Below are 16,832 nucleotides of genomic sequence, written 5' to 3' on the forward strand. Positions count from 1 at the left end.
TTGAATAAAACTCTTCCAGCAATGCCCAACCTTGGTTTTACCATTCGCCACCTAGCCTCTTTTTCCCTTGGGTTTCGCGGACTCAAGGGTCATCTTTATTTAAACCCCCTGGGCCAGTGCTCCTCTGAGTGTTGGTCTGACCGAGCAGACTGCGGGGCCACCTCGGGGCAACTTGAGGTTTGGTTTTACTCATAGGATGTCTCATATGATTGTGCCCTGAGAATGAGATATGTGCAGCTCCTATCGGGATTTGTTTTAACTTGTCGAAGTTGTCTTGTAGAACCGGGATACCGAGTCTGATCGGAATGTCTCGGGAGAAGGTTTATCCTTTGTTGACCATGAGAGCTTGTGATGGGCTAAGTTGGGACTCCCCTGCAGGGATTTGAACTTTCGAAAGCCGTGCCCGTGGTTATGGGCAGATGGGAATTTGTTAATGTTCGGTTGTAGATAACTTGAACCTTAACTTATTTAAAATGAATCAACTGCGTGTGTTGCCGTGATGGTCTCTTCTCGGCGGAGTCCGGGAAGTGAACACGGTGTTGGAGTAATGTTTGCCGTAGGTTGTTCTTTAGTTCTTCGTTCGCGCTTTGCCTTCTCTTCTCGCTCTCTTTTGCGAACAGGTTAGCCACCATATATGCTAGTCGCTTGCTGCAGCTCCACATATTACCTTGCCTTATCTATATGCTTAAATAGTCTTGATCACGAGGGTGTGAGATTGCTGAGTCCCTGTGACTCACAGATACTTCCAAAACTAGCTTGCAGGTGCCGATGAGTCCGTGCAGATGACGCAACCAAGCTCAGGAGGAGCTTAATGAAGATCTTGTCCTTTGTGTTGTTTTGTTCTAGTTGATCAGTAATGGAGCCCAGTTGGGGTCGATCGGGGACCTTGTCACATTTGGGGTTCTTCTTTTATTTTGGTTCCGTAGTCGGACCTTGATTGTATTTGGATGTTGTAATGCTTTATTCAGGTAATTGTGTGAAGTGGCGATTGTAAGCCAACGATGTATCTCTTTCCCTTATGTATTACATGGGTTGTGTGAAGATTACCTCACTTGCAACATTGCTTTCAATGCGGTTATGCCTCTAAGTCGTGCTTCGACACGTGCTTCGACAACGCACTCCCCGGGGTTTCTGGAAGACGCCGCGACTGACTCTAATCCGGAAAAACGAATCCGCTCGAACTCCCTAGCTCCTTAGCGATTTGGGCATTCTGGCCGTCCGATTGAAATCTCCTCGCGACACAGACCATCGGATCTCGATCCAAATCGTAGTGGGTCATTAGATATTTACCCGATCGACCTGGGCCATCGGATAAAATTCCAATGGCAACAAATTGTAAATACCATACCCCCACCAGGGTATTTTGGCCATTTCACATAGAAGCCTATAAAAGCCAGCAGCTCCCGTGGCAAGCCCTAGCCGCCCCCTCCCCCGCCGCCCACTTCCCCGGCGTTGTCGCCGTCGTCCAGCACCACCACCACCCCCACCGCACCCCCACCCTCTCCCCAACCCTAGCCCCCTTCCCCGCCACCCACTTCCCCGGCGTTGTCGCCGTCGTCCACCACCACCCCCACCGCGCCCCACCCTCTCCCCATTGCTTCCGGCCCCCACCTTTTCCCAATCCCCTCACCTTCTCTCCCGTGGCCGGTGGATTCGCCCCTCGCAGGATCGATTCCTTCGAGCCGGAGGGGTCTTCAGGGTCGTACGGGAGCGGTGCGTCCCCCATCGGCGCGTTGGTGAGTGCGGCGGCGGCCATGGCCGAGCTCGAGCCAGTAGCTCAGATCCACAGGATCCCCTCAAGAGCCTCGGGTATGCATCCTTCCTTACCTTTTCTTCTTCTTCCTTTGGGTTTCATCTTCCTCTGATGCGTGACTTTGTGCAGGCCCATCTCATCTCATCTGATTGTGTCAAGGAAGGGGGCCATGCCATGGAGAAGCTGTTGCGGCTCTTCTAGCTCCCCTCCCCTGCGTAGGTCAGGTGTAGATGGTAAGCCACCGCTTCCTGTCAGGACCCAACTGAAGAATCAACAGCAGTCCGACTAAGTTTAAATTCCCTGCCGTTGGCACGAAGCTTCCCGGGCCGTCCATCGCCCATCGGATGCTCTTCTTTCGCTCGTACCGCTTCTCGTAAGGAGAAGCTCTGGATCGCGTCGAAGTGGCATCGGACGGCTAGCAGCAAGGCTCGGGTCGCTGTTCACTTTCCGGCAGGACTTACAGCGTCCCACTGCTTTTCGTTTTACTTTCTTACTTTTCTCCAATTTGTAAGGCTATAAAGCCAAGGATTCCTGCTCGTTCAAGGGCATGAAATTGTTAGGGTTTCCCCCTTCCGCCGCCAGTGTTCCTGGCCGGCCATAGGTTCCTCTTGGCTTGTACTAAAACTCTCTGAATTAAGCCAGTAAATCGAGCTAGTTTGAGTGGAATACTCCCCCTTTTTCTGAATATTATTCTTCAGACTCCTCTGGGTCTGACAAGTGGTAATCAGAGCAAGGTTTCTCCTGGGCGGCGCGAGATCCGGTGCCGAAGTGGAGTTGGAGGCGCCATAAAATCCTCCACTTCTCACCGGCGACGTTGGGCGGCGTGGTTCTCCGGCGGCGACTGGCGGCGGTGGGAAATTCGATACAGGTTTGGGCGCGGGAAGAGGTTGCAGAAACACACCGTCTCTGTGGTAAAATCCCTCCCTCCCAGATCCAGTGTACTTCTGGAGGCGCGGCACTGGCGGCGGTGCTGGCGGCGGCAGGATCGAAGGCCAAGGTCGGGTTGCAGCTCTGGCTGTGCATGACGGGCCCTACGGATTCCTCCTCTACTGCAAACCTGGAGCTCCAATCCTTGCAACTAGATGTCAAAACCTTGCAGCAGAACAAAGAAACAGACAGACAAGACTTTGAGGATTTCAGAGACCACGTTGCTACAAATTTTCACTCACTGCAGAAAACCTTGAGTGAATTGCAGGGCTCTCTGAACAGCTTCATTGTGGGCTTTCCCAAACCCAGGGAAAATCCTCCAAGCCCTCAAGAGGTAGCACAAGGTAGTGGCCAACAACAAAAAACACCACAAGGCCCAACTCATGCACCAACGGCTATCCTTCAAACTCCCCCAACTATTGGTTCTGCAACCTTAGTGGACAAAAACACTGGCAAAGAGCTGAACTTGGATGGAAGCAACAAGGCCCATTACAGGCATCCACACTTTGCTGCTAGTAAACAACCTGTTCCTGAAACCAGAGCACCCACTGTTGTAAATCAAACTCTGAATGCTCAGCAGATAGTGCAGTTGGACCTGGAGCAAGTTGAACAAGTCCCACAACAAGAAACCAGAGGTGGAATAGGGCAGAGAGACCAAGGATTGGACAACAGAAGACCTCTACCAATAGTCATACTAGCAAAATACAACATTCCTGAATTTGATGGCACTGGTACTGATTCCTGGATACAGACTATTGAGTTGTACTTTGAGGCTGCTAGAACCCCACTAGAGCAGAAAACAGAAATTGCAGTAACATACCTTAAAGGCCCTGCAATAGAATGGTGGAGAGGTACTGGAATTGTACCTAACACCCTGCCTTGGTACAGGTTCTGTAGGCTCTTGGGTGACAGGTTTGCAGAAACCTCTGTTTGTGACAATGTGAGATCCTTTCATGCACTCACCCAAACAGGATCTGTAAATGACTGCATCCTCAAATTTGAGCAGGCCATGAACTTGATGAGAAGAGATAATCCTGCTCTACCCCAGGATTACTACAAAACCAGTTTTATCTCTGGACTACATCACAATATACAACACCATGTCCAGTGTCATGAACCTGCTGACTTACAAAAAGCAATCTGGCTTGCGAGAAGAATGGAACAAGCACAGCCACAGAAGAAAACTGTTATACCTAACAACAGTTTTCCTCAGGTGAAAAGGCAGTTGCAATTTGATCCAGGAAAACATGGACCCACCAACACAGCTACAATCATTCAACAAGCTAGAATGAAGGGCATCTGCTACAAGTGTAAAGAACCTTGGTTTCCTGGTCATAAAAAGGTCTGCAAACTGGCAAATCAAGTTCAGATTCAAGCACTACAAGCTGCTTGCCCTGATGATGCTGAACTGGTCTACTATACTGAAGTTCTAGATGAAACTGACATCCCTCCCCCTGTGGAAAGTGATGATACCCCCTCCAAATCTCTATGCATGCTCTTATGGGTATCAAATCAACTAAGAAGCTCAGTTTTACAGTCACAGTCATGCTTGGAAACACTCCAGCTACTGCCCTCATTGATAGTGGCAGTACTGCTACATTCATCACTCCTAAGATTGCCCACCTAGCTAATTGTGCTCTCACTCCCACCAGAAAAAGGAAAGTGGTGGTAGCTAATGGAGAAACTCTCTGGTCAGAATTTATTGCACTACAATGCCCATTCTCACTGCAAGGAACACAATTCTCCACTGATCTCAGAGTACTACAACTTCAGGGTTATGATGTAATCCTGGGGGCAGATTGGATGGCTTCCTTCAGCCGAGTAGAGTTGGATTTTGAGGAAATGCATGTGAAGATCACTCTGAAAAATGGTGAAAAGAAAATTTTCAAAGATGAGAGCCTACCTTCTGTAGCTGTGCAGGAAGAAGAAACTAAAGAGGATTTCTCTGAAGAGCCTGTTTGTGGAGTTGTCTTACTCTTAAACAGAATTGATACTCAAGAACCAGTAGACACTGTAATTCCTGCTCCGGTCCAGCTGCTTTTGGACAAATACTCACCAGTTTTTAGCACTCCAACTGATCTCCCTCCAAAAAGAACTGTGGATCATGCCATACCTTTCACTCCTGAGGCCAAAATAATCAACCAGAGACCTTACAGACTTCCACACCACCAGAAAGATGCTATGGAAACTATAATCAAGGACATGATCAAGACCAAAGTAATCAGAGATAGTTCTAGCCCTTACTCTTCCCCTGCTCTCCTTGTTAAAAAGAAGGACATGACTTGGAGATTGGTCAATGATTTCAGAAAAATTAACCAACAAACAGTAAAGAAAAAATATCCAATCCCTGTCATAGAAGATCTCTTGGATGAGTTGAAAGGTGCCACTGTATTTACTAAACTGGACCTAAAAAGTGGATATCATCAAATCAGAATGCAGGAAGAGGATATTGGAAAAACTGCTTTCAGCACCCATTGTGGCCACTATGAGTATTTAGTTATGCCCTTTGGACTTACTAATGCTCCAGCAACCTTTCAGCTGCTAATGAACACAATCCTGGCACCTTATCTGAGGAAATTTGTGTTGGTTTTCTTTGACGATATCCTGATATATAGTAGAAATATGAAAGAGCACTTGCTCCATCTACAACAAGTCCTTGAAGTTTTGCAATCCAACCAACTATATGCAAAAATGAGCAAATGCACATTTGCACAACCTCAGGTGGAGTACTTGGGCCATATTATAAGGGGAGATGGAGTAGCAACTGATCCTTCCAAGATTGAAGCAATCAGCCAGTGGCCCACTCCTGAAAATGTAACTCAGCTGAGAAGTTTCCTTGGCCTCACTGGTTATTACAAGAGATTCATCCAAAACTATGGATTTATCTGCAAACCCCTGTTTCAATCTTTAAAAAAGGACAACTTCATATGGGAGAAGGAGCAACAGGAAGCTTTCAACATACTGAAGCATAAAATGACCCAAGCCCCTGTCCTGGCCTTACCTGATTTTTCTCAACCTTTCATCCTGGAAACAGATGCTTGTGCTTATGGAATTGGGGTTGTGCTCATGCAGGAGGGCAAACCAATCTCCTACTTCAGCAAAACCATTGGCCCTAAGGCTGCTGCCCTTTCAACTTATGATAAAGAGGCCATGGCCATCATTGAAGCATTGAAACATTGGAAACATTACTTTGCTGCTTCTTCATTGATTATAAGAACTGATCAACAGAGTTTGAAATACATACAAGAACAAAAGCTAACTGAGGGCATTCAACACATGTTACTGGTCAAGCTATTGGGTTACAATTTCAAAATTGAAAACAAACAAGGCAAGAATAATAAAGTTGCTGATGCTCTTTCTAGAGTGAAATACAGGTTACAATCATTGGTTGCTACTCAAGTGAAACCTACGTGGATAACTGAAGTTATCTCAAGTTATACCCAGGATCAAAGGTGCAAGAACCTTATGGCACAACTTGCAACTTCTGCCACTGCTATTCCTAATTATGCTCTTCAGCAGGGAATTCTGAGATACAAAAACAGAATAGTCATTGGCCAAAATTCCAACCTCAGAAATCAGTTGGTGTCTGCTCTACACAATTCTGAACTGGGGGGCCACTCTGGCCACAGAGCAACATATCAGAGAGTTAAACTCCTCTTTCACTGGCCTGGCATGAAGCAATTCATTGTGGATTATATTAAACAATGCCCCACATGCCAAATCAACAAACCAGAGCACTGCAAGTATCCTGGACTACTTCAACCTCTCCCTGTCCCAGACTTTGCTTGGTGTCACATTAGTATGGATTTTGTTGAAGGCCTCCCCACCTCTGAAAACAAAAATATGATTCTACTTGTGGTGGATAGGTTCACCAAATATGGGCATTTTATTCCAATGCAACACCCCATCACTGTCAGTACTGTGGCCAAAGCATTCACTGATAACATCTTCAAGTTACATGGACTACCTTCAGTTATAGTCACTGACAGAGATACCATGTTCACCAGCAATCTTTGGCAGGCACTGTTTAAAAAGCTGGGCATTAAACTGCACATGAGCACTTCCTACCATCCTCAATCAGATGGCCAAACTAAGAGGGTCAATCAATGCTTGGAAAACTATTTAAGATGCATGGCTTTCCTGCAACCTAAGAAATGGATGAACTGGCTCTCCTTGGCTGAATGGTGGTACAACACTAGTTATCATACTGCTCTACAGATCACTCCATTCCAAGCACTATATAACAGGCCTCCCAACATGATCTCTGAAGCAGCTCTCTACCCAACTGAGCAGGTCCAAGAATTTTCCTCTGTCCTCACTGCTGAACAAACAGCAGCTCAGATCAAGGCTAATATGCTGAAGGCCCAAACCAGAATGAAGCATTATGCAGACAAAAAGAGATCTGAACGAACTTTAGAAGTGGGTGACATGGTGTACCTTAAACTTCAACCCTACAGACACACTACATTGAGTGTCCATCGTTGTCTCAAGCTTCACTCTAAATATTATGGCCCCTTCAGAATAACAGAGAAAGTTGGCCCAGTGGCTTATAAACTACTACTACCTAACGATTGCAAACTGCATCCAACATTCCATGTCAGCCAATTGAAAAAGCACCTGGGGCCACAAGCAATTCCAAACCCCTGACTGCCACTCATCAATGCTGATGGTACCATTCTCCTGGAATCGGAAAAGCTCTTGGAAAGGAAACTTATTCCCAGAACTCAAGGAGATATCCAAATACCAGTAGTGCGATGGCTTATCAAATGGTGTAACATGGACGAGAAAGATGCTACTTGGGAGGATACAACGTTCATACAAAAGGTTTTTCCTAGATTTCAGCCCTGAGGACTGGTCTGAAGTCGTTCGGGGGGAGTTGTCAGGACCCAACTGAAGAATCAACAGCAGTCCGGCTAAGTTTAAATTCCCTGCCGTTGGCGCGAAGCTTCCTGGGCCGTCCATCGCCCATCGGACGCTCTTCTTTCGCTCGTACCGCTTCGCGTAAGGAGAAGCTCTGGATCGCGTCAAAGTGGCATCGGACGGCTAGCAGCAAGGCTCGGGTCGCTGTTCACTTTCCGGCAAGGACTTACAGCGTCCCACTGCTTTTCGTTTTACTTTCTTACTTTTCTCCAATTTGTAGGGCTATAAAGCCAAGGATTCCTGCTCGTTCAAGGGCATGAAATTGTTAGGGTTTCCCCCTTCCGCCGCCAGTGTTCCTGGCCGGCCATAGGTTCCTCTTGGCTTGTACTAAAACTCTCTGAATTAAGCCAGTAAATCGAGCTAGTTTGAGTGGAATCTTCCCCCTTTTTCTGAATATTATTCTTCAGACTCCTCTGGGTCTGACACTTCCTCTCCCCTCTCCTCTGTCCTGCCCTCTCTCTTGCTCTCTCTCTCTCTCTAATGCTCGATTCGTCTCTGTAGGTTGTGGGTAAAACCTTAACCAGCAAATCAATCCCATCTGCAGCAAATCAGCCTGAGGAGGTGGAGGAGCAGGCACCCAGAACCAAGGTGGTGAATTTCCTCTCCCCCCATCTACCCCCACATCTGAACATCATCTACACTTTGTACCTTGTGTTGGTTTAGTTTGTACCTTCCTTTTGGATGGCATGACATTTGGGTTTATCACACGTGAAGAAAACAATAGCAAACTCTATGTTTATCTTGATGCTTCCTTGTTTTTACACATGCTCTGCATTTTTATCTGCTGCAGCTCAAGTTCAGGTTGGATAAATCATACAAGTTGACTGTGCTTGCAACCGGGAACCCGATATATATATGCCTGAATTAAGGTTAGTAAAAATGTTTTACTTTGTGGTACAAAATATTATGCACTGTCTTGCACATAATTGTTGGCCGTTCTAAAAATATGGATTCTACATTGAATTTGTCTTGGACTTCTTAATTTAACCTCTGTGCATGTTCTTATGACAGTGATGTGATTTGTGAATTTTGTGACTTTTTGTATGATCAGATTTTAACCTATTCCAAAGAGCCAACCGTTCGAGCTAGCCACGTTGTGAAATGGCCGAGCAACAACAATCTGACATACATCAGTCGACAATGAAGGTATGTGTATATGCAATGTGTAGCGGCGATGTCATATCAAACTTCCTGTTTAAGCTTGATGCATGCTCTTATAACTTCCCTGTGATATGTGATTTTTGTTCGATATCGGAACAAATAAATGTGCCCATGTTATTTTTCTGCTCATTGATATGCACATGGTTACAGCTCCTACACCAATTAAATGTGCTCTTGCTGTTTTGATTTGAGCGTTTCATTGTTCTAATTTCTAACTAGCATGCTAATTCAGTTAGGCTTACAAACATATGAATGCACAAGCTTTTTAAGAGAGCCAAGAGAGAAAAGGGAAAACTATTACATATGCCTATATGCCTAGATGCTAATTCAATTAAGCTTACAAGCATATAAATGCACAAGATTTTTAAATAGTAAGAGTTCTTGACATATTTCCCCCATTTTGACAGATCAGATACGTAATTTTACCTATAAGCTTATTTGCTTCGGAGGCTTATTGTACTGCTACAGTTTTCTCCACGGCACGGACTTGACGCCAGCGACCCTGCCGTTTCCACACCACCTTGAGGTATTTGGATCCTTACCTTGCGCCCCAAGCCCAGCGCCTATTCTCATGTGCAGTAGCCAAAATTCATGTGCTTCCCTACTTCAAATGAAAGGGTCCATGCTACATAAATAAACTAAGTCATGTTCTTTACAAGTATATGCACTCCTGGACTGAATGCCGAAATTGTGTTGTATGTCTTCCTTCTACTGATCTCTGATATCAAATTTCTTTTCATTGTAGTAAACATTTGGGACTTGGATGCGAAATATTTTATCTAGGCATTTGAATTTATTCGGACGTGTTATGTTACCGTATAGTGAACTTAGATCAACTTATGCGTACACACAAAAACACATGCACTCTCATATAACTTGATCATCACAACATGAGTTAGGAACAATTGCAGTGCTGTAATTTTGAGCGAGAGAGAGAGAGAGGAGTACATTACTTATTCCACTTCTAAGCTACGCTTGTGCCCATGTTACTAATAGTTTCTAACTGATGTGTTTCTTGCCTTACATGAATGCTACTTTGAAATCATAGAGCAGACAACTGTAGGTTTAGTTTTTATTTAAAGTATAGTATATGCTAGCTACTGTATATGCAACACCACATTTTGAATTATCCAATAGAATTAGGTTCATGTTCAGACTGTTCTAGATAGCAAACTGTAACGTATGTGAACCCCTGATGTATACTAGGAAGCGTTTATTCATTAGTATGGCCATATGTGTCGTTGTGGCCAGGACCCTCCGGAGAGCTCATCCACTCTTTAGTTTTCCACCCCTTTAACCATTAATTTTGTTGGCCTTTCTTATGGATTTTCATTATTTCTTCTCTTTATATTTTCAAATTCTAATGGAGATGAAATGCACCTTGTTTCTTCTCTTTATATGCTCATGAGGACAGTGCTATTGCATCTGAATTGCCAAGTTGTTGAAGAATCTGGTCTTTTTGTGCTTGCCTACAAAGCTCCCAAATCTTATATATATATATATATATATATATATATATATATATATATATATATATATATAATTATATTTACATCCGTTTTTATTCAACAGTCCAGAAATGCTCATTCATGGAAATCTCTATGTTCTCATATAGCCATATTATTCTCCTACTCATTGATATGCATACAGCGGTTTGCTCGTGTATCTAATTTTTTCTTGCTGGATTGTGGTATTATGCGGTTTGCCTTTCCTATTTTCGGACAATCCTATCATCAGGAAGATATATGCTTTTATTACCAAGCTCACCGAGCTTTAACTTGGCCTGGCGCATCTACAGGATAAGCGCAACATGAAGGGATATAGAGCGACAAATCATATTTTACTGTCCCTGTTTCCACATCACAGCGACTCGATCCGCCGGTCTCGGCCATGGCATGCCTGAATCAGTCAGATTTATCGAGGGACAAGACTGGCAAGCGCTCCTCCGTGCCGATCTTCGACCGAGGTAGGTAAGATATACATTCCCATCCGATTCTTTTCTCTTGCTCTCTTCCAAGATCTGTTAAGCTTCTACAGCTAGGTTGTCGGAGCTAGGTAAAGTACAAGGCCGTTATCCAAAGTAATGATGTTTATTACTCTGGTTGATTTGTGATATGGTGTTGTGGATCCATGTGCACCTGAGCTTTGCTACTCCCTCTAATTCTCTTGTTCTGAAATTATATAAAATTAGTCTATGATAGAATCAAGTTGGCCTTAAGTGAAGTGAATAGCTAACTGATCCAACCGGTTCTTGAAGTAGTAACAATATTGCTTAGACTATTGCTAAGATTGTATTTCCAGTTTTAGGAAGACAGATTTTTACAATGCAGTATATTTAAATTTCCAGTTTAAGGATGAGGCATTTCTCGTAGCATAGTATACTTGCGCGGGTTTATGCTTACCATTGGGGGCTAATTGCCCTGTGAGCTTACTTTATAGTAAGTTACTTTTCAAGTTTCCCATTGAGGGAGAGAGAGCGAGGTATGTTTTTATGATGGAACTATGGCATAGACCTATGTTATTATTATTATTATTATTATTATTATTATTATTATTATTATTATTATTATCAAACTTCTTTAGTTACACTCTTATGGTACGAACGATCTATATATGTGCTTTGTACTCTGAATCCATCATGTGATTTGAATATTTCTTTATGCACAAATTGGCGATAGCATATGTCTGAGTGGTTTTAGTCAGTCGAGTTTTAGGTTTTTATTTCATACATTTTGGTTTTGAAATAGTACGAATGATATATTCAACTAAAAATCCGTTTGAAAGAAAAAAAATGTTATGTACTAATTTACACTGCATAAGACGAGCAATACTATTTCTTGTGAATGATATATTCAAATAAGTGAGGTCGGATTTACTTTTATATTGTTTGGATTGTGTTTGCATGTTTTTCTTGGTTGCAAGTGCTCTACAATTTTATATTAACCGCACTTCTAATGCTTAGAGAATTCCAAGCATGAAACCATGGTATGCACAGTTGGTCAGACCATCAAAATTATATGGTCACCAGCTCATCAACTCTTTGAAAATAAAAGGTCTGCCATAACACTTTGCCCTCTTTTATCATGTTGCTTCACTTCTTTTCTGTACCACTTGCTCTTTTATCATGTTGCTTCACTTCTTTTCTGTACCTTTTGGTATATCATGTTGCATTTCCTATGAAAACGCACTACTGGTATGTAATAGACTTTGGTACTCTGGACATTTTTGTTTTTCTTAACTTATAAAATATAATCATGCCTTACCGGGCTGGCTATGGCTGGTGTGGGTGGGGTGCGGCAAGCCACACTTCCTATCTGGATGCTACCGCAGAGCCTGAGGATTTGGGCCTTACCGGACCACTCTAAGCCAGTTTAGATGTTTTTGATTATTTGCTCCTTATCGGACCACTCAAGTGGGTTCAGCCTCAAGGTTTGTTCCCTTTTATCCAGTCTTTGCTTCTAGCTGTATATCTGTTTTGACCTGACATGATTTAGAAGAGGGAATGGAAAATATGTGTGGGTTTGGTTAGGAGTGCTATGATGCTTACATGATTGTATAAATAGATTTTTCGCTGACCTCCAGTGCGGGTGGGTTATTGCATATCTGGCGTCCTCTTAATTTTATACGCCTTGGTGGCGTTCAATTGTTTATCTAACTCTTTATATGTTTATTTGGTTAATACTTGCTTCATTGGAGCCATTTTGTTTTTGTTCTGTATAGTTCCACCTGAGTCTAAATTATTATGCATTTGCTCACAAGAAAAGCAGTCAGGACTAGAAAGCTGCATTGTTATTCCTTTTGCCTGGTTTAGACTGTAGTGTCAGGTTCAGAGATGATTGCAGCAAGGTCAAGTTCCTTTTTTACTGCACATGGATGTTTTGAATATGTTCTACCAAAACATTTTCTAACTAACATATTGATTCCATATTGTTTTTTTTTGTGACCTTTGATAGAAGGATCTGCTCATGTATTTTTCCTGTGTATATCTGTGTGCTAAAAATGCATTTCTGTTAAATATTAATTCCTAAGTAATTGTTTCTGATAAACAACGATGCCTTTCTTACATAGGTTGTTTGATGCGTTCGTGCTCGTCGGCGGGACGGTGCAAGGCGCAACTCCGACGCGGTTCCTTGCCGGTTGGACGGTGTTCAGGCGCAACCCTGGCGCGCACTGAGTACTGCCTCGACTACAACCTCCCTCGGTGAGGTCCATCTTCCTCCCACTCCTCTGCTTTGGCTACTGTATGGGACATGGCCATGGCTATATTGATGTGGTGCTCGTCTGGTTGATGCTCTATGCCCTACTCATGCATCGCTTCCTACTTGAGCTCTATAGTTGTGGATCCATGCCATTTTAGGGTTTGCAGGCTGTTGTTCATGTTTAGTTGTTATCATAGGAGCTCATGTGATGCTCTGGTTTACAAGTGGATGCCCTGGTCCTATAGCTATGCGCCTGGATTTGCTAGATTGATCAGTGGCGTTCGTGCTAGGGCGATGATGATTAATCGTGGCTGAAATAAGTGTGCCTTTGAGTAATCGTGGCACCTGTGTGTATCAGGTTGGATCCTCCCTCTTGTCTCTAGAATCCTTCTTGATCATGTGATACTTGTTGTTGTCCTTGGATGGTCATTCTTGTTGAGTGATAACCAGGGTGGCTCCATTGTATGAACAGATTGATCTGGTGATAAGAGATGACGGGGGTAGGTTATATGATTGAGGAAGGGTGAATCTGAGCCCGCTATGCAATGAACCCTGAATTCAGAAACACGAGACGAGTCGAAACCTGAGGCTCCTCAGTGATTTGAGCATTCTGGCCATCTGATCGGAATCTCCTCGCGACACAGATCGTCGGATCTCGATCCAAATCGCAGTGGGTCGTTAGATATTTACCCGATCAACATCAACCGTCGGATAAAATTCCAATTGCATCAGAATGTAAATACCATACCCCCACCAGGGCATTTCGGTCATTTCGCTTAGGGGGGTATAAGGGGGGGCCGCTGCCGTAGGAGACCTAGCCGCTGCCTCCTCTCTCACTCGCTCCTGCAGCTGCCTCCCACCCTCCCACGCAGGTGGCTCCACCAACCACGACGGCGGCGGCAACGTCCACGGAGGAGGGAGGCATATCAGCGGCGCCGGTGATGGCTCTGTGGCGGCTATGCAATGAACCCTGAACCATTTTTATTTGTATTTAAAGGTGTTGCTTATTTATGCTCAAGTGGTGTTCGTGCTAGGGCGATGATGATTACCATGGCTGGAATTAGTGTGCCTTTGAGCAACCGAGGCACCTGTGGGTATCAAGTTAGATCCTCCCCTTGTCTCTAGAATCCTTTTTGGTCATGTGATACTTGTTGTCCTTGGATGGTCATTCTTGTTGAGTGATAACCAGGGCAGCTCTACTATATAAACAGATTGATCTGGTGATAAGAGATGATGGGGGTAGGTTATACGATCGAGGAAAGGCGAACTGAGCCCACTATGCAATAAAACTGCAGCTACCTCCCCTAATGTGTGTAGTATTGGAGGCAAAAGAGAACTTTTTCATGTCTTGCTACATTAAAATTCCAAAAAGGTTCATTCTTCATTTGCTGGTTACTTAACCATGATTTTTTTTGCTTTGGTTCTGGTTGAGATACTAAAGATTGTTTATATATGAAAATTGTAGACACTTGTAGTTTTGTATGCCTCAACTGTAGCTTAGGATCCAGTGCTGTAATGCTTTGCCTAACTAAAAATAACTCTAATCAATAATAGTGGCTCTTTCCTTCTGATTTGAACTCAGAGAGGGCCACTGATTCTTGATCTTAAGGTGACCCCATTTTTCTATGCCTCATGCACATGCTGCTCTATGTTCCCTTTTAAAGATTCTTGCTTGCATTTTGGGTTGGTTTAGCGTTTCTTTCCACTGTTGTTGCATTCCCTTTTTTGCATACTACATGCTCTTTTTGTATCTCATTCTACATGTGACATAACTAACTAATACATCTTCGATCGGTATTCGCATTGAGATGAAAGGTTATATCTGATATCATCTAGCTCAAGTAGGAACTTTCTGCTCCAATGTTTGCTATGAAAGGTTATAAGTAATACATCTTCGATCAGTATTCACATTTCCTTGCCTGGTATATTTCAGTCCCTTGTGAAATGAATCATTTATGTGTATGAAAGTTTTTAGAATATCAGAAAAATGTTTAGTTTTAGTGTCCAGTTCACTGCCAATTCTCTTACTTCTTTTGTCGTGACCATGCAAATCAATTATCATGTGGATTGACTATGCCTTGCTTACCTTGCATTGGTTTATTTTGCTATTTGTGGCCTATAGTAAACTCATCTATCATGGATGGTTACTTTGATTTTTTAGATGTAAATAGTTTCTCAAACCTTCCTACTAACTTGACCATTATCTGCTTAATTACAACATTTGGACCGGCACCCTCGCACCAAGGCGCCCAGCCGGCTCGCCGCAAGTACAGCTACGCCGCCGCCTCCCCGGGGGGCTGCAAGGTGAAGTGGACAGCCAAGGAGAAGCCGCACGGTGGGGCCGGGCTCTCAAGTGGGAGGCGGAGCTCACCTCCCCCAACGATGACCGCTTTGATCGCAAGTGGAAGTGGGAGCCCAAGTCCAAGCCTGGTGCCGCCGGCAAGGCCAAGACCAAGCTCGAGGAAGCCAGTGAGGATGACAAGAATAAGCCGGAGAGGAAGTGCACGTAGATCGAGGAGGTCCTCGCCGGCTATGACGCCATCTTCAAGGTACTCAGTACAAAAGATGAACTTTTTGTGGGGGTTTCCAGCATATTTCTGACAGGTTATAGTAGTTTAAAGATTGAAGTGGAATTTCAGTAGAATGCTAAGTCAACTTACTTAAACTTTGTATACTGCCAAGTTAATTTACTCCATTCTTAAATGAATGCTGCCAAGTTCCACAGATGCATGACTAGATTTAAGAGAAAGACTGCAGTAGCTTAAAATGGAACTTCATTGTTTTGGAATTTCCAGTAGCTTAAAGATTGCAGTGGATTTTGACTTGGTGCTGTACTGAAACTTGTCTTGTTAGATTGTTAACTTGCTGATGCTTTCTTGATTGTGTTAATTTTGTGGAGTATTGTATTTCATGCTTAGTGCTGCACCAAGATTAGTATCTTGAACTACTCCAGTATTGCTTGAACTACTCCAGGAGATCATGTTAATTCAATTAATTCTATAGAGTAGTTTCAGTAATTTTATAGCAGCAGTACTCTTGCCTGCATATCCTTTTGTAAAAAAATTATTTTATCCTTTCCTCTACAGGATGATGACTATCTAATGGTGATTCCATATTCCCACATTTTTTGCCTTCATGTTGCAAGCTCTAAAGCTGCCCCTGCAATTTACTCTCACAAGACATGTCCAGGCAGCAAGTCTCCTATGGCGGTTACATTTAAGATGGTTTGCTTGTTCCAACCTCGATATCTGCCTTTAGATTCTCGTTGTTGTCTTTTGAGTGGAAGGTACCACCTGGTGGTATGTTGCTATTTTCACTTTGTTCTGAACAAGGCATGATTTTAATTCCTATCTCTCTGTCGTAAAAAGTAATATATTGGTCATGTGTTTTGTCTCTGGTCGTATGAAAGCACCGACCTTGATTTTGTCTTATAACCTGACGTTCATCTTCAGTCCCATTATGTTTTGCTTCTAACACAATTGGTTGTCTACACACGCTATTCTTGGGCTCTTACCGACAAGTTGTTTCATACTTTGTCTAAACGTTCTGACCGACACCCTCACCCCAAGGAGCGAACCCGATCTAGTTGGGGATGGAAGCAGCAAGAAGGCAGGAGATCCGCAGCGACCGACCGGCAGGAGCAGGTGCGGGTGGCTTCGGTCGAGTGCTGAGCCATCATGGGTGGTTTTGGTGGCCGACAGTAGTGTCGCGGCGACCGACAGCTAGGGGTGACCTATCGGCTATGTGCGTCAGGGCGAGGGCCCTCGTCCCCGTGCGGCGCAGAGGGTGGCACTTCGCCCAGCGGCATCCAACTACTACGGCAAACAAAGATCTGTGCACGGCCCACCATGAGTCGACCGCAATGACTCCAC

The 16,832-nt window shown here is 43.9% G+C and overlaps 1 protein-coding gene across 1 annotated transcript; it reads left to right on the top strand.

Annotated features, from left to right (window-relative positions):
* Window positions 1-1,754: 1,754 nt before the first annotated feature.
* Window positions 1,755-12,935, top strand: LOC147984514 (uncharacterized). Its single transcript, XM_087541134.1, has 7 exons — window positions 1,755-1,809; window positions 2,482-4,143; window positions 4,245-7,099; window positions 10,628-10,727; window positions 12,573-12,607; window positions 12,715-12,728; window positions 12,830-12,935. Exons 1-7 carry the CDS (start codon window positions 1,755-1,757, stop codon window positions 12,933-12,935), a joined length of 4,827 nt encoding a protein of 1,608 aa, XP_087397260.1.
* The last annotated feature ends 3,897 nt before the right edge of the window (window positions 12,936-16,832 follow it).

The sequence above is a fragment of the Triticum urartu genome, chromosome 2A (genome assembly GCF_056163025.1).
Source record: "Triticum urartu cultivar PI428250 chromosome 2A, HENAU_Tu73, whole genome shotgun sequence".
In the NCBI taxonomy this organism is placed as follows: domain Eukaryota; kingdom Viridiplantae; phylum Streptophyta; class Magnoliopsida; order Poales; family Poaceae; genus Triticum; species Triticum urartu.